The sequence below is a fragment of the Habropoda laboriosa genome, unplaced genomic scaffold (assembly GCF_001263275.1).
Source record: "Habropoda laboriosa isolate 0110345459 unplaced genomic scaffold, ASM126327v1 scaffold20, whole genome shotgun sequence".
Classification (NCBI taxonomy): domain Eukaryota; kingdom Metazoa; phylum Arthropoda; class Insecta; order Hymenoptera; family Apidae; genus Habropoda; species Habropoda laboriosa.
Window position 1 is genome coordinate 1,722,014 of NW_017100143.1, and position 17,135 is coordinate 1,739,148.

General features: G+C 32.1%; 4 protein-coding genes across 4 annotated transcripts; 2 read left to right on the forward strand and 2 right to left on the reverse strand.

Moving 5' to 3' along the window:
* Positions 1–2,160: 2,160 nt before the first annotated feature.
* LOC108573864 (phosducin-like protein) lies at positions 2,161–3,159 on the forward strand. The gene is made up of 3 exons (XM_017936349.1): positions 2,161–2,367; positions 2,446–2,860; positions 2,927–3,159. Exons 1-3 carry the CDS (start codon positions 2,161–2,163, stop codon positions 3,157–3,159), a joined length of 855 nt encoding a protein of 284 aa, XP_017791838.1.
* Positions 3,160–3,432: 273 nt separating this feature from the next.
* LOC108573911 lies at positions 3,433–4,653 on the reverse strand. The gene is made up of 3 exons (XM_017936409.1): positions 4,620–4,653; positions 4,019–4,496; positions 3,433–3,949 (listed from the first exon to the last, which is right to left on the reverse strand). Exons 1-3 carry the CDS (start codon positions 4,651–4,653, stop codon positions 3,433–3,435), a joined length of 1,029 nt encoding a protein of 342 aa, XP_017791898.1.
* A 421-nt stretch (positions 4,654–5,074) lies between these two features.
* Positions 5,075–7,771, forward strand: LOC108573212 (SUMO-activating enzyme subunit 2). The gene is made up of 8 exons (XM_017935605.1): positions 5,075–5,218; positions 5,471–5,625; positions 5,694–5,981; positions 6,058–6,125; positions 6,197–6,415; positions 6,491–6,748; positions 6,823–7,409; positions 7,484–7,771. Exons 1-8 carry the CDS (start codon positions 5,075–5,077, stop codon positions 7,769–7,771), a joined length of 2,007 nt encoding a protein of 668 aa, XP_017791094.1.
* A 436-nt stretch (positions 7,772–8,207) lies between these two features.
* LOC108573224 (carbohydrate sulfotransferase 11-like) lies at positions 8,208–9,595 on the reverse strand. Its single transcript, XM_017935616.1, has 5 exons — positions 9,320–9,595; positions 9,066–9,262; positions 8,884–9,003; positions 8,673–8,816; positions 8,208–8,589 (listed from the first exon to the last, which is right to left on the reverse strand). Exons 1-5 carry the CDS (start codon positions 9,566–9,568, stop codon positions 8,208–8,210), a joined length of 1,092 nt encoding a protein of 363 aa, XP_017791105.1. The 5' UTR covers positions 9,569–9,595.
* Positions 9,596–17,135: the final 7,540 nt, after the last annotated feature.

Below are 17,135 nucleotides of genomic sequence, written 5' to 3' on the forward strand. Positions count from 1 at the left end.
CACAGATTTTCAGCGTCGTGAAACTTTCTTAATTGAAGCTTTACGTGATCGAGGGAAAACGTCAAGAGAAGGGTAGAGAGGGAAGGAGTATAACATTCGATGTACAGATAGTTACCTACAGGGGGAATGTGGACTGCGCATGCGCGGGGCCGCGCAAACAGAACTAGAATAATGTGTCGATTGTTTACACGCAATATTATAATCGAATCGGACCGATGTCAAATAAACTAAACAGAATCGCGTAACTAACGCGCTCGACAATGGATATAGATCCTGTTTGCTTTAAAGCGTTGCTCGGCGCGCAACAGTTAATGAATCAACCCCACGCAGCGGGCGCTTATTAACCGGGAATAGTTCGGCGATTATTCTCGAACGTTTCGTAATTCTTGACGCCTCCAGCGAATTTTCTCGGACAGGCCCCGCTTTAATCGTGCATTCATAAAAAACCGACAGTCGATAAATTGCGCTCCGGGTCATGTAGAACGCGAATAATCGTTTACACATGATGAACTTGCACAAGACGTATAAAGACGCGAATGCTTGTTATCGTTGTACGACTGACGAAATTAGCCTACAAACAAGTGATACGCGAGCGAACGATTCTCATGTATGCATCAGTGATGCTATTGTGTAAGCATACGCGATCGTAATATCGTAACTTAGTAACTTATAGTAACTTATTTTCAACGCGAAATGATAGAGAAGTTATATAGTTAATATTGAACGATACGCAATAACTCTGGTACTATAAACAAATACATTTTTTTCAAATAAATCTTTCAATTACAAGATGTCATCATATGGTTACATAACCAAGGATTCAAAAAAAAAGCAACAAAAGAAAAATGGACGCGGTAATTCTTTTTTGCGTAAATATTTTAATTTCTTCCTGTGTTTAATAGCCACCAATTGCGAAGTTGACTCTCAATGCAGGATTTATGTATTATTGCTTTAATCGCATCGACAGATAAATATAAGCGTAACGTTACGGAATTTGCCGAACCTCGCGGGTGATCAAGAATGATCTGCTGGGGTTCTGATTTATCGGTGACCTATGATAAATTATCACCAGTGAAAGTTCAGGAATGTAATCTCCTGTCAACATTACGCGAATTGTGTTAGAATAATTGCATCTGTCAAGCATAAAAGGTGTATCGATAATAGTTGTAATGATAAGGATTGTACTCAATGAAATTGAGTTCTGTTAAACAAGAGGCGCAGAATATGCACGTGGCTTTAGTCAACAACATGTATACATAAAATGGTACAACAAACAATGGATTTGTATGTTTTTTTTGTAAATATAAAAAAAAACAACTAAGCATTTATTTTGCATTATTTTTAAAGGATTAAGTGTATATAAATATTCCATAACCCTACAAAGACATTCATGAATTTAGTCTGATAATATTTTAGTAGTATGTAACATTTTTTTTTACAATATTGTTTGCATCATAAAAACATTGTGGTCGAAAAGAAACATTTGCATCATCTATCGATAGATTATAGCATTAAGAAAACTCAGCACGTCGGTAAAATAGGTAATCTTTGCCAATCTTGACCACAGACGATATACCTCGTTTGTATCTTCAGTTATTATCGACTGCTTATCCATTACCGACTACTCACATGAGGCTCTATCGTCGTTGTCATGAAAGAGTAAGTGCGATAGCCTTATTCTATCGCTATTGGTTGATTAACAAGGAAAACGTCACAATTTCTCCTGCATCTCCCACTTCTAAACCCTAAGTCCCGCCTGAAGCCTCATCGTTGCATCGCCGATCTGTAGTTGTCGCACGTTTCAATTCTTGTAAAACGTAAATAATACCATTGTATTTAAAATAACTTTGTGCTGTTTAAATGATACGTGTAAAATTGTCATACGATGTTGAAAACATTTAAAACGACGTTCTTCTTAATAGTATTTTAAAGTTATCTGTGACAAGTTGTTTGAACAGTGAATAATATACGCCACAAATATACGAATTCTTTACCATAATCATTTCTACAGTAGATTTAAATTAATTGTATATTTATGTATGATATCGTAATTAGCAGTAATTTTTGAAAAATATTTTATATAGAATATCCATAACATATTGGAAATAAACGTTCAGTGAAGCAACCAGTGTAATCTGTTTATAAACAATATAATCAAATATGTCAACTCTGGAAGATAAGATTTTAGGCGAAAAGTTACATTATTACTGTAGCAGTTCCAGTGAAGATGAAGAAAATGATTCAGCAGAATCTGATAAAGAGACAGAAAATGAAAAATATTCACAAATAATTACAGATTCCATAGAACCATCATTTTCAGAATGGGATGGTACTTCTAGTAACACAGGACCAAAGGGTGTTATAAAAGTAAAATTATATTTCAAATATTTCATATAAATGTGTGACTATAATACATAACTTAATTTATTTTGCACACATTTTAAGGATTGGCAACGCTACAAACAATTACAAGCAGAAAAAAAAGAGGAACAAGAGAAAGAAAGACTTGAATTAATTAATAAACTAAGCTTAACATGTCGCAGTTCTTTAGATGAAGAAAAGGAGAAGATCATGCAAACTGATCCTGATCTTGCTGAATTGTTAGTTGATGAATTCCTTTTAGAATATCAGAGACAAAGGATGAAAGAGATGCTTGCAAGAACTGAGAAACTTCGCTTTGGTGGAGTAATTAATTTAGAAACAGCAGATCAATTTCTGGAAGCAATTGATAATGAAGACAAATCTGTGACAATTATTGTTCACATTTATGAATATAATGTCCCTGGCTGTGAAGCCATGAATGGTTCTCTAATATTTGTGGCAGAGGATTATCCTTTTGTAAAATTTTGTAAAATTTTAGGTTTGTTCTTGAAATATTATTTTTATATTATTTAAATTGTGGTATATATTATTGATTTTATTATAGGTTCAGTAGCTGGGCTCAGTAAACATTTCAAAAAAGAGGGGGTTCCAGCTTTATTAGTTTACAAAGCAGGTCAAGTAATAGGAAATTTTGTTCATGTGACAGATTATTTAGGAGTAGACTTTTATGCTTCTGATGTTGAAGCCTTTTTAATTGAACATGGAATGCTTACTGATAAGAAGTGTGTACCTGCTATCATTTCACAAAATGAGAATACATTATCAGACAGTGAATAAATGAAACAAATGAATGTTTTCAATAATTTTAAACATTCCCCTCCTAAGATATCGAATAAATTATTAGTAGGAATAGTTCTCATACATTTCACTCATTTTGAAGAACATAACTTAGAAAATTTTCATAAATAATACTGAAAAATAATTATAATGGAAGTACCAAAAAGTAATACTTTTTATAAATAAAAATAGATGTATATTCATCTTAATACAACATATAAATTTATATATAAATACTTTAAAACTTAATTTATTTTTGAACTTATAACTGATTTAGAGTTTTTCTAATATTTGTTTCTTTATCTTAATAACTTTGCACAAGTCTGAGTAAGTCTTTAATACTTCATCATATTCAGTGTTTTGTAAGCTTTCATATTGTTTCTTTAAATTTTCTTTCTCTTCAATTTCACTCATTACTGAAAATAATTTTTCATCTATAGCTGTTTTTAACATTCTATATGCATCAATTGTTATTGGAGTTTCTTTGTACATTTTCATAATGCATGATAACTTTGTAATCTTTGCTTGTACTTCTGCAACTTGGGCTTGCAATAATATGTACTCTGCTTTTTCCAAATAAAGTTTACTTGTATCTTTGTACTTTAATTTATTCCAGTTGTTCATCAAACTCCTGCATTTCATGACATCAGCTTCATATTGAGCACATAATTCTTCTATTTTATCTTTCCACTGAAGTAGTTGGACTTCGTAAGACTCAAATAATTTTTTACGCATGTTACAGTCAGTTGATCTTAAAACTTCTTTCATATTTCCTCCCAATTGTTCATACCTGAAACATTATAAAGTTATATGGAATTTGCACTTTACTATATGTAATAAGTAACAAAAGTTTTTAAACCTTAATATAAAGTTATGTATTTTTTCCCGTAATAATGATTCCACATAACACTTAGTATCTAACATCTCTTCATAACTAAGGTCATATTTTGGTAAATCAGTAATTCCCAAAATACTTGATTCCTCTTGTACATTCTTTAAAGTAGATGGTAAATGCATGTATTTGTTAAGCTCATGAATTAGAAGCAATCCTTTCAATTTAGTAGCAGTATCTTCAGGTAATGCTCCTTTTACATTTTCTGATGCGTCTTTTATACATTTCAATATTATTTTGTATTTTATATGTTCTCCTATATTTTCTTCGCACGCAGTTAGACATTTTACAGTTTTCTCTAAATTATTAGTTCTTTGATTTATAGTACTTCTGCTTGAATTGTGAGTCAAACTACATTGCTGTTCAAACAAATTTTGCAATGAGTCTATTGTACCAATTATTCGACTACAATTCGAACGAGAAATTCGTGAAATACTATGTATATCTAGAAATACATAAAATTAATCATACTATATTTGGAATATTGTGAATTCACTACTTCGAATTTTATATAGATTGGAAAGTTATAGGCACCTATAATTCAATAGGTAATTAATATATTACATACCCGATATCTGGCTTAAATCGCTAAAGCTACTCATACTGCTGGTTTTGAACAACACTTTTTATTATTTGAAGAATAAACATTAATAAAACTATTTTTGTAAGACTCAAATTTAAACGGTTAAAGAAATAATCAAAGTAACAGAGAAGAACGTGTATTCGTGTTTTTGTAAATTCCCTACATTGCAATTTTGTTAAAATAATTTTTAATTGAACAACCAAATAGATAATATTTATTTTACTTGATTATACGAATTGTAAGCAATATTTTAATACAATCGCATTTTAACACAGTATAGTATTATAGAAATACATATATAGAAAAAGTCTTCGGAACCTGATTGGGTAAAGGGGATTGGGAAGTTGTCAGGTAAGTAACGTAAAAGTTTCATCTAAGTCGAGTAGTATGTTCATAACTGTGGACGGCGTCTCTATAGTTCATCGTGTTCAATCTGAAAAATGGCGGCGAACATTAACGGCGTATTCAACGAAAATTTACAAAATGCAATACTTCAAAGTAAAGTACTTATCGTGGGTGCTGGTGGTATTGGATGTGAAATATTAAAAAATCTTGTTATGACAGGATTTACCGATATCGAAATTGTAAGTATATTAAAATTTATTAAAGAATTATGACGATGCTTTAACCTACGTATTTTTCCCTCCTTTATCGGTTATCGTTGTTACTTAAAATTTAAAGCCGACATTGATATTGTTATGAATTATTATGATAGTACTATCTGTAATACCGTCATTTCACAATAAAGAATATTAAGAATAAAATAGTTATTGTTCCTGTATGCATTAATTACGTTTTTGTTATTCAAGTGGTAAATAAACATATGTTATTTTCAGATTGATTTAGATACAATTGATGTTAGTAATTTAAACAGACAATTTCTGTTTCAAAAGAAACATGTGGGAAAGTCAAAAGCTGATGTTGCAAGGGAAACAGCTTTAACATTTAATCCTGATGCAAAAATAGTTCATTACCATGACAGTATTACATCGTAGGTATTTTTATATTTTTAATGTAATATCATATTGTATGTTCTACTATTGACTTTTATATTTATAGTTCTGACTATGGAATATCATTTTTTAAAAAGTTCACATTGGTTATGAATGCACTTGATAATAGAGCAGCTAGAAATCATGTAAATAGAATGTGCTTAGCTGCAGATGTACCATTAATTGAATCTGGTACAGCTGGTTATGAGGGACAAGTAGAACTTATAAAGAAAGGATTAAGTCAATGTTATGAATGTACACCAAAGGCTGCACAAAAGACTTTTCCTGGTTGCACAATTCGTAATACACCTAGTGAGCCAATTCATTGTATAGTATGGGCAAAACATTTATTCAAGTATGTTTTTCAATTAATATTTCTTTCAAAGAAACATGTAAAAGAATATAAAAGAATACTTTTAAATCTTATGTAGTCAGTTATTTGGTGAAGAAGATCCTGATCAAGATGTTTCTCCAGATACTGCTGACCCAGAAGCAGCAGGTAATATTAATACTTTAATTTATTATTCATTGATTATATAAATATATTCACATAAAAATTGTGCATTATAGCTGGTGCAGGTGAAGGTGCTCTAAATTCAGAAACTAATGAAAAAGGAAATGTAAATAGAGTATCAACTAGAGCTTGGGCACAATCATGTAATTATGATCCAGAAAAGTTATTTACAAAATTATTTCATGATGACATCAAATATTTGCTTAGTATGGATAATTTGTGGAAGAAAAGGAGACCACCTACTCCTGTAAATTGGAAAGACTTACCAGATGGAGGTTTGTAGAATAATTATTTTAAGTTTTTATTTAGCTAAAGATAAGTATATTTCATAAAAGCTTTATACAATACAGTACCAGGATGTAGTAAAGAAGTTAATGAACCTGGCTTGAAAGATCAACAACGTTGGAGTATTTTTAAATGTGGTACAATATTTGCTGAATCAATAAAAAATTTAAACAATACTTTGAAAACCTCCCTGGAAAAGGCATCAAACAACCACCTTGTTTGGGACAAAGATGATCAGAGTTCAATGGATTTTGTTGCAGCATGTGCCAATATAAGAGCTCATATTTTTGGCATACCTCAGAAAACTAGATTTGATATAAAATGTAAGTGGTTAACTATTATTTGCTATATTCGAAAGCTAAAGGAACTCTAATTTTCCGTTTACTGTACTTTGCAGCTATGGCAGGAAATATAATTCCCGCAATTGCAACTACAAACGCTATAGTTGCTGGTTTAGTTGTTCTTCATGCATTCCGCATTCTTGAAAATAATTTAAAAGCATGTAGATCTGTATATTTGCGTTCGAAAATGAACCATCGCAATCAATTATTGGTACCAGAAAAGAATGTGAATCCACCAAATCCAAAATGTTATGTATGTGCACCCACACCACAGGCTGTACTAGCAATTGATACATCTAAAGCAACAATCAAAGAATTAGATGAAGTAGTGCTGAAAAATAGGTTGAATATGATTGCTCCAGATGTTATGATAGATGGTACTGGCACTGTTGTGATCAGCAGTGAAGAAGGAGAAACCGAACAAAATAATGATAAACATTTAGAAGAATTAGGAATTAAAGACGGCACCATACTCAAGGTGGATGATTTTCAACAAAATTATTCGCTAACTGTCACTATAGTTTTTAGAGAACGACCAAATGTAAAAGACGATAGTCCTGATTTCCTCATCTTAGCCGACGAAAAAGATCTTAAACCTAAGGAAGACAATGACTTAGTGCAACCATCTACTTCCAATGGACAGGTGAGTAAAACTTTATATGAACATGTCAGTGCTAAAAAATTAAAAAATGTATACAAACTAAGAATTTTATCCAGGACACATCTGATGACAATGTAATGATTGTTGAAACTGAAATTACTCCATCAGAAGTATTTAAGAAACGTAAAACTGACTCTCCTGAAGCAAACGTATCTTTCAAGAAACGAAAATTGGAAGTTAATGATATAGATGATGATATTTCTATTATTGAAAATGATATAAATAATGATACCGCTAAGACAAAATCAAAATCTAGAATACATAAGAGCTCAATAGATGATGACTGTTTAATTGTACACGATGATAACATGCAAAAAGAATGCAGTTCCGGAGTGAGTGAATGAAATACATTGAAATATTTTATTCAGAATATGAAAAAAGTTTTAAAATTGGTATACAGATCATTTATGTAAAAACGTGTGTTTGTACCAAAAAAAATGTACATACATACCAATTCCAATAGTTGAGTTGTGAATTTCATTTTTTTTATTCAAATTTTCGTATAACTTTATTAAAATAATTCATAAATAATTGATAAATGTGATTATCAGTAAATAAGTTCATGGTACACATGGTAACAGATTATGAGAATGAGCGTGTATGTACAATAGTGATCTTATCGAAATGAATTAATTTTTACAAATATTTAAAAAAGTAGGTAGTGTTATGTTTATAGTATGTCATTGACAGAATGTAGCTATGGAATACATTTTTATACAAAAAAGATAAATAAATACTTTTTTCTTACTATAACATTATGTCCTATTGAATGAAGACTTCTCAAACACTTTTATTTATACAATGTGCATATTGATTTAAATTATAATTATACATCTCAAAATCGATTTTATATCTTTCGTATAATTTTAAAATTATATCTTCTGTTAAATTTGCAAGATATTGGCACGTAATATCAAAGTTCGTATGTCCACCTCGTGTTTTTTCTAACTTAGGAAAATACACTTTGCTCTTATCCAATCTAAATTTAGAAAAAACGTAATTAATTTGCCCGTACGTATAATCATCCAATTTTAAAACGTAGTTATATCTTATATTGCATAAAGCACAGTGAGTATAATACCGAGCCCAGTGAACATCATCTTCCTCGGAACTTTGTAAAAGCCATTCTATAAACTCTTTAAAAGTTGGTACTATTTTTAACCTTGGAAAAAGGAATGTGTTAAAAAACTGTTAGGTAAATGTAACAGAAACATTTTTGTTATTGTATACTTTTATTAACTATACCTTTTATCACGTGTAAATACTTTCTGTCGAAAATTACCCGTTGATGTATTCGAATGAAACAATTTGGGTCTCGTAAAGCGAAATATTTTCTCTGCATATATCCAAGCTTGTGCAGTATACTTTGATTTATCTTCTATTCTATCTCTAAGGTAAAATTATTTTTGTTGTCTATTAATTTAAATATTTGTTATATATTTTTGAAAAACGGTACCTGTATGAAGATACAAGCCTTTGAAAAGGATGTCGTACCACTAATAGTTTGAATATTTTCGTATCGTTCGATATAAGTTGCAGTTCCTTTAAAGTTCGCGGTGCTAAACTGTCAACTTCTCTACGAATAACTTCCAAGTTAAAACGTTAGTTACAAATAAAAAATGTAAACATTATAAATACCTATAATAATTTCGCGTGGACGGTTGATTTTTCATGTCTGCAAATAATTTTGTGAAACTTGTCGAAGCTACTTTTCGAATCCAACAATACATCGATTTATGTTGAAAATTATATAAAAAGTGTCTTTTTATTAAAGCAGTTTTTAAGTTATATTTCACACATGTATTTGAAATTTGTTGTAGCACTGCTGCACTTTCCTATTAAAAAAATACTCGTGTATTGTGTTTAAACAATTTAATCGTCTATTCACTTACCTCTAAATTTATGGATTCGCCTTTCATTTCATCGCGTTCTAAAAGTTTGATTTCTAAATTGATTGGTTTAGTAACTATTCGAGATATTACTGTACATTTTTGCTTCGCTTGATTGTAGTTTGTAAAAAGCACCGAATCTCGATATTGTGTTATATCGAAACTCTGTTTTATTCTTAATAAAAATGTACAAACTACGACGTATAAAATAATACATAACGTACATTTTACAAATTGCATTTTAAGTGACATAATTAAAACTGAATAGTGTATTCTGACAGTTAGATATGAAGATTGAAACATCCGTCCATGAATAGTCTGCCGGGGTAGAATAAAAGATAATATTTATCTCGCATTTATAAATATGTGCCATACGATAGAAAAGAAAGAAAATAAGAATACAGGAAAGGAGAGAAAGAATCCTCTATGAGTTAGACAAGAATAGCGAGGAAACATTGTGACGACACCAATACTATATATTTCCTATTTTGACCGCGGGAACTAACGTCTCAGCATTAGGATAACAGGTGCCGTAAACAAAAGATGCGTATACAGTAAATTCTCTACAAGAGTCGGTAAGTTTGGATTCTACAAGTGACAGTATAGATGGTCCTACGCCTAGGTCTGCGTCATTGCTGCGCACATGTTATCTCGCTCGCAGTCAGTCAAGCGTGTAACGCTACACCAGTTGGTTTCCTTTACGAGATTTCACGGCTCGACAAATCAAAATAGAAAAATATAATTTCTTTAATTTTACGTTTTTTTATCCCGCAATTTTTCTTAACATATTGATGAGATTTTTCTGATGAAAATGAACATTTACTTATTAACACGTTCACTATCACGCCAGATAGACAGGTTGCTGTCAGGCGGCCACAAGAAAATACATTTTAAGAATAGGATTATAGTATTATGCTTCATAATTTCTTTTTTCCATTGAAAGTAATGTTTAGCTAGCTATGACGTTCAAAATTTTTAGTTGACAACATTTATTTTATTTTAATTATTCTAAACATTTGAGGCACTCCAGTCACTGATGACCACCATGGCCATATCGAGGAAACAATCTAATGTTAATACTTATTGAGTGATTAATTTAATTTCATAATATATCGCTTTAGCGAGCCACCGTTTGGTTGCCAATTGTTTATCACACAGAGTCGGCCTACTTCCACGTAAGAAAAAAAAAATATGTAGGGTCGATAGCAGCAGAAAAGCTGCTAAACAATTAGAATTAAATGTAACGATAGAAATTATTGCAATAATGCGTAATGCAATTGAAAAATTGAAAGAATCAAAAGAAAAAACGCGAATTCATATCTTTCTCGATTCTAGAATATAAGAAAATCTGAATGAAATACGCGACGAGAATTGGGGAGAAGCATAAGTTAAACGCGTAAAAATATTCAATAATAAACGAACTAGGGATGAAGCTATTATTTCAATACGCGATGCACTGACTCTAGTATTTACTAAAATTCAAAAATTCTCGTATAAATTCCGAAAATAGATTATTAATTACGGTAAACTACTGAGACGGTTTAATTTAGGGTGGGCATAGTGCACTCGTTCCAAATCATCTCACAATATACAATAATAAATCAACTAACTACTTAACATGCAATTCATGCAAATTCCTTGGATGGTAAATTATTAGTAAACAAAATTCAATATCAGAGAAAATATATGAAAAATACTGAAAGAAAAATTTCAAATTAATTTCAAATATTGATGGTTATACTGTAACGAAAAAGCAACCTCTCAAAGTCATTTCAATATCCTATTCGACAAGTCTGAAGAACAACGATGACTAAAATTCAAATGTTTATTTCCCTAAACCTTCAAAATAATTTCGAAATATTTTATTCGAAGCGGAGTATTCCAAGTCAGTATCGATAATTGAAGAAATTATTTGATTGTATTTAAAAGAACCGAAAGGAGAATATTTAAAGTCTGATATTAAATGTCTAGCAAGTACCAGTAATTGGTAAAATGATTTATATTTGTTTTAAAAGGAAAATTTCTAATAGGTATTAGTTAAAATGAATTGTTATTCAGTCTATTGTATTGAAATTCTAATTGATTCTAATGTATACAAGTGTTACAAGAAGGCTGAGTGTGTACAGGGTGGACACTGACTCTAGTATTTACTAAAATTCAAAAATTCTCGTATAAATTCCGAAAATAGATTATTAATTACGGTAAACTACTGAGACGGTTTAATTAAGGGTGGGCATGGTGCTGCTTTAGTTTGAAATGATTTATAAACACATAATTAACAGAGGAAAAACCGTGAAACGGCAAAACGTCTACATTCTAATTGTTATAACATGTAAACAGAACTTTAAATTTAGTGTAAACAGAAAAAATATATAATACAATTTATTTCACGGTATTGCAACAAATAAACGTTGAATCAATATTTAATTCGTATAAAAACAATTATTTAACGTAATAATTTTACCTTCACTATGGCTATTTTTAATCTACGACCACAGGTCAACCTGATTTCTAATCCTTACGAACTTTAAATTCAGTCTAAACTGAGAAAATATATAATACAATTTATTTCACGGTATTGCAACAAACAAACGTTGAATAGATTCTTAATTCGTATAGAAACATTTATTTAAAATAATAATTTCACCTTCACTATGGCTATTTTAAATTTACGACCAAGGGTCAACCTGATTTTTAATCCTCCGAACTTGATTTCACAACGAGAAAGTAATAAGATCGTTGAAACGTACTTATTTGTCAAAGAAACTTGCAAAAATGTATAAATAATAATATGTAATGTTTTAACAAATTTTTGGAAGTATAAATTAATAATAAAATTGTGAAAATTAATAAATTATACGTTATTATAACATTAATAGAATTATGACTAAACCGAAGTTCGAAGTCGAGTATTTAAAGTCTGATATTACGTGCCTAGCGAGTGCCGGTAATTGTTAAAATTTGTTTAATAATTAGTAATAGAAATTCTAATTGATTCTAATGTATACAAGTGTTACAAGAAGGCTGAGTGTGTACAGGGTGGACATAGACTAGCTAGTAGCCCCCGACCACTCTATTCACATCTCAGAACCTTCAGGTCAAAATACGCCGCGAAGTGTCTAGGGCCCAGTATAAAGGGTAAATGATTTCGCGGGACATCGGCGGGTCCTTATATACCTGCGGTACCCTCTCCCCAAAGTCATTAGCAAAATCGTCGGTTAGGTCAGGCGGGAAATTTTCGCGGGAGATTTTCGCGGGAGATTTCCGATATCGTAACACGGTATAATTTATCAATTTTCACAATTTTATTAAAAATTTATACTTCCGACAATTTGTTATAACATTGCATATAACAATTTATACGTTTTTACAATATTCTTCAATGGAAACATAGGTTTTAGCGTTCTCGTTACTTACTCGTGGTTAAATTAATTTCGTAGGGATTAAAAATCAGGTTGACCTGTGGTCGTAGATTAAAAATAACCATAGTACAGCTAAATTTATCGTGTTAAATAATTCTTCTTACACGAATGAAAAATGTATTCAACGTTTGCTTGTTACAATACCATGAAATAAATTCGATACTGACTTGGAATACTCCGCTTCGAATAAAATATTTCGAAATTATTTTGAAGGTTTAGGGAAATAAACATTTGAATTTTAGTCATCGTTGTTCTTCAGACTTGTCGAATAGGATATTGAAATGACTTTGAGTGGTTGCTTTTTCGTTAGGGCATAACAATCAATATGTACTTTTCTTCCAGCAATTGAAATTAATTTGAAATTTTTCATATATTTTCTCTGATATTAAGTTTATTTATGGCTTGCTATTTTGTTTACTAATAATTTACCATCCAAGGAATTTGCCTGAATTGCATGTTCAGTAGGTAGTTGATTTATTATTGTATATTGTGAGCTGATTTGGAACGAGTGCACTACACTCGTGCACTATGCCCACCCTAAATTAAACCGTCTCAGTAGTTTACCGTAATTAATAATCTATTTTCGGAATTTATACGAGAATTTTTGAATTTTAGTAAACAGTAGAGTCAGTGCATCGCGTATTGAAATAATAGTTCGTTTAATAATAAATTTTAAATTTAATAATAAATCTAAGAAATAGTTCGAAATAATAATCCCTAGTTCGTTTAGTATTGAATATTTTTACGCGTTTAACTTATGCTTCTCCCCAATTCTCGTCGCGTATTTTATTCAAATTTTCTTATATTCTAGAATCGAAAAAGATACGAATTCGCGTTTTTGTACATCTGATGCAGTGTATTATAGTGGAGACTTTGATAACTGTCTTAGAATTTTTTCACATTTTTTGAAAGCCAAGAATAGTAAAAGAATTCTTAGATTAAATTAGACTTGGACATAAACCACTGGCACTCACATGAAATTCATTAATCACAATCAGTATACAGTCAATTTACAATATTTACCATTTTAGCGCTAAAACAAGTAAGAAGAGTTAACGTATTATAGATTAACGAAATTTGGCAACCTTCAGTTGTACAAATTAAATCAAATTAAAATGAATTTTTCTTGACCAAAATCTGTGATAAGAGTCTGACTCGTTACACGGCAATCGATTAACCCTTTGGACACCTTTAATTTAAAAAAAAAATTATAGAGCATAATACTATAATCTTATTCTTAAAATAATTAATATGTATTTTCTTGTGGCCGCCTGACAGCAACCTGTAAATCTGGCGTGACAGTGAACGTGTTAATAAGTAAACGTTGTTCAAATTATGTCGTGTTTGATGTCATTTTCATCAGAAAAATCTCATCAATATGTTAAGAAATATTTCGGGATAAATAAACGTAAAATTAAAAAAGTTGGTATTTAAATCGCTTGGTTGCCTCGACTCACGTTTCATCCTTATCTTTTATTCGCTGTCCTTGTCTACGTTCGGCAAACTGCAAAGGTGGGCGCGAGGCTCGAAAACGTAGTCCCTGACTCTACGAGTGTCAGGTTTAGCTTCCTTGCGGTCAGACACTTGGGGAGAATATACTGTATACCGAAACCGATATCGTACGGAAACAAATGAGTATCGAAACCGTTATAAAACCGAAATCGTTAGAGTACCGAAACCGAAATAAATACCGGTATTTTTTAGGTTTTTCTTTCGATGACATGGTAGATTAAAGCAGGGACTTCTACCGAAACTTAAAATACTGGTATCATACCGGTATTTTTCGGTTATATCTTCAAAATGTTTATAGAAACCGAAATACAAAAATATCGGTATGACGTCATATCGGTATATGAAAATACCGGCATATTTACCGGTAATTTTTTCAGTTTTCTTATTTAATACAATTTTTAAAATATGTTTAAACAAGGATTTAAAACATATAGCAAAACCGATATACATGATACTGGTATTGCTGCAATACAATTGATGAGTCGTTGTTATGTATTTATTACATTATTAGTTTACTGTTTGTTGGGACCTCCTGGTCACGCAACGAAGCCTGGGTTTGGCGGATTATCACAATAAAGTTACCATAGACCCTCCGTGGACGAACCAGCGCCGCGACCAAACCATTGTCTTTTCTTTAAAAAACCGAAAACATTCATCGAACAAAGACGGAAGAAAGTTCCAGCCATAAAGGATACCGTTATTGGGTATCGGAAGTGTTAACACAAATATATGTATAAATAAAAATATCGTAAACATATAACTAAAAATATCTTAAAAATTTTAAATAATGAAACACGAAACCGAAAAAATTACCTGTGAATGTATACTATTATATTAGTACTTTTATATAAAGATATAATGTTATTTTATTGCGATAATCCGCCAAACTGAGGCTTTGTTCTGTGACCAGGTCGCAACGCACAATAAACTAATAATGATTAATCAATTGTATTGCAGCAATATCAGTATCAGGTATATTGATTTCGCTATATCGGTTTTAAATCCTTGTCTAAAAATATTTTAAAAATTGTATCAAATAAGAAAACCGAAAAATTATAGGAAATATAATGGTATTTTCATATACCGGTATGACGTCATGACGCTATGACCGGTATCATACCGGTATTTTAAATTTCGGTAGACGTCAACTGTATACCTAGAAATTTGACGAAGTTGCTGAAAATGATTAAACATGTTACGTCCATGTGGCCACGTTAATTAGAATGTTTGTAAAGAAGGAGTAAATTTAAAAAATAACGCGAAAGGCATAAAAACACACATAGCCCATGCTGCAATTTAAATATATATACGTGTGTGTTCCCCAGTTACATAGGAGTGTAAATTTTAATCATGTTATGCAATAAAGTAATTTCAAATTTTCCTTCATAGCTTTCGATAACAATTTGCATTGCGGCACGTCGTCTGAAAATTCTCAACCGAGAAGTATTAACGAACGCTAACAACAGCGTTGCAACTTTATCGCGTTTCTTCAATGCACCACTCGGTCGTCTGAAACTTACCGTGAGATAAATTGATACGCGAGACCGTTCTCCGTAGTTCCGCGCAATTTCCATTTCTCTCAACTGCCTCTGCCAGTTTCCTATTTTCCACGCGTCTACTTCTTCGTCTCCCTCCGCTGAGCCGCTATCACCGCACTTAATTCTATTTCGCACACTCTAAAGCCACTCGGCCGTTCATACGAAACCCGTTCCAGCCTCGTTATCGCGTCCGCGATTTTACCCACTCCGCGGGATTGAATTCGCGCTTGCTCACCGCACGAACGCATCGGAAGCCGGCTGAATCTTTTTTTATGATCACGTTCCCCTTTCGCGAACGACTCCCAACCTCGTTTCCGGTGTCGTGGTCTTCGCAAAACACGCACCTGGCCAAACAGAACGATCTTGAATAAGTGAACTGCGCCGGAGAGAAGATAGAGAAATAATGGCTGTCTCACAATGAAACGATACCTCGAAGTAACTACACTCCTGCGGATTATCTCTTCGACAAGGCTGTTCGGCGGTTTGACAGGATGACGTTACGTGGAACGCGTTAGCCAGCTATCTTTTTTCGAATTACCTTTTTGATTTATACGTTCGTGCTGCTAGCCGGTTTTCCATTTACATGCAGATGCTACAACGAACGTAATTACACGTGGCGTGCTTATAGCGGCTAACGGCCAACGTTCGGGCATCTTCCAAATCGTTGCCCATTCATCGCTCGCGATTCACTTCTCGTTTTATTTTTTTCTCTCTACATTTTTTCTTCTTTTAGTTCTTCCTCGAGAAAGTACGCGCAGATTTCCTCATACCGTCAGAGGAGTAACTTTTATTGGCACGTCCTGATTTTGCGACGGATGGAACGAGCCGTGAACTGGCGCGCTGCGTGAATCAGGAACTGTGATTATTGCCTGACACCAGGGTTGGGGGCGTTTCGTTTTTATGCTGGACAGGATTTGGAATTGGTTCGAACTCCTGTTCGATCTTCGACGTTGCGGTAACGCGAAAGTTTATTCGCGATTTATGGGGACAGACGATCTATAGAGATACGTTGACAGTTCGGTTTGGAGTTAATTTTAAATGAAAAATGACACACAGTTGGGGAGTTGGTTAGATCAGTTTCCAGTGTACATACCTGAATTGAATGTCAGTATATAAAAACAAAGGTACAAAAAGGTGTGCGTATAACAGTTTAAATCTCATTGTACTTCTATTAATTAATTCAGCTCGATAATAAAGATTAGAATAGTTTAATACATTGTTGATCATTTTTTACTATCGAAATGTTATTAAGAGCTCAACATTTCTTACTGTCAGGACTTATATTTGCATTTGTTGTTTTCGAATTTTGTCACGCTGATTATCGAATCGTTCGACTCTCGGGTGAGT

Bases quoted from the DNA above. Each gene is read 5' to 3' on its own strand.
- LOC108573212 (XM_017935605.1), top strand. From the start codon at position 5,075: ATGGCGGCGAACATTAACGGCGTATTCAACGAAAATTTACAAAATGCA. The intron at 5,219-5,470 runs GTAAGTATATTA...TGTTATTTTCAG, and splicing joins GATTTACCGATATCGAAATT to ATTGATTTAGATACAATTGA. The intron at 5,982-6,057 runs GTATGTTTTTCA...AATCTTATGTAG, and splicing joins TGGGCAAAACATTTATTCAA to TCAGTTATTTGGTGAAGAAG.
- LOC108573911 (XM_017936409.1), bottom strand. From the start codon at position 4,653: ATGAGTAGCTTTAGCGATTTAAGCCAGATATCGG. The intron at 4,497-4,619 runs GTATGTAATATA...ATGTATTTCTAG, and splicing joins CGATTTAAGCCAGATATCGG to ATATACATAGTATTTCACGA. The intron at 3,950-4,018 runs GTTTAAAAACTT...ATAATGTTTCAG, and splicing joins ATACATAACTTTATATTAAG to GTATGAACAATTGGGAGGAA.
- LOC108573864 (XM_017936349.1), top strand. From the start codon at position 2,161: ATGTCAACTCTGGAAGATAAGATTTTAGGCGAAAAGTTACATTATTAC. The intron at 2,368-2,445 runs GTAAAATTATAT...ACACATTTTAAG, and splicing joins GACCAAAGGGTGTTATAAAA to GATTGGCAACGCTACAAACA. The intron at 2,861-2,926 runs GTTTGTTCTTGA...ATTTTATTATAG, and splicing joins AAAATTTTGTAAAATTTTAG to GTTCAGTAGCTGGGCTCAGT.
- LOC108573224 (XM_017935616.1), bottom strand. From the start codon at position 9,568: ATGTCACTTAAAATGCAATTTGTAAAATGTACGTTATGTATTATTTTA. The intron at 9,263-9,319 runs GTAAGTGAATAG...TTTTTTTAATAG, and splicing joins GCGAATCCATAAATTTAGAG to GAAAGTGCAGCAGTGCTACA. The intron at 9,004-9,065 runs GTATTTATAATG...AGTTATTCGTAG, and splicing joins TCCACGCGAAATTATTATAG to AGAAGTTGACAGTTTAGCAC.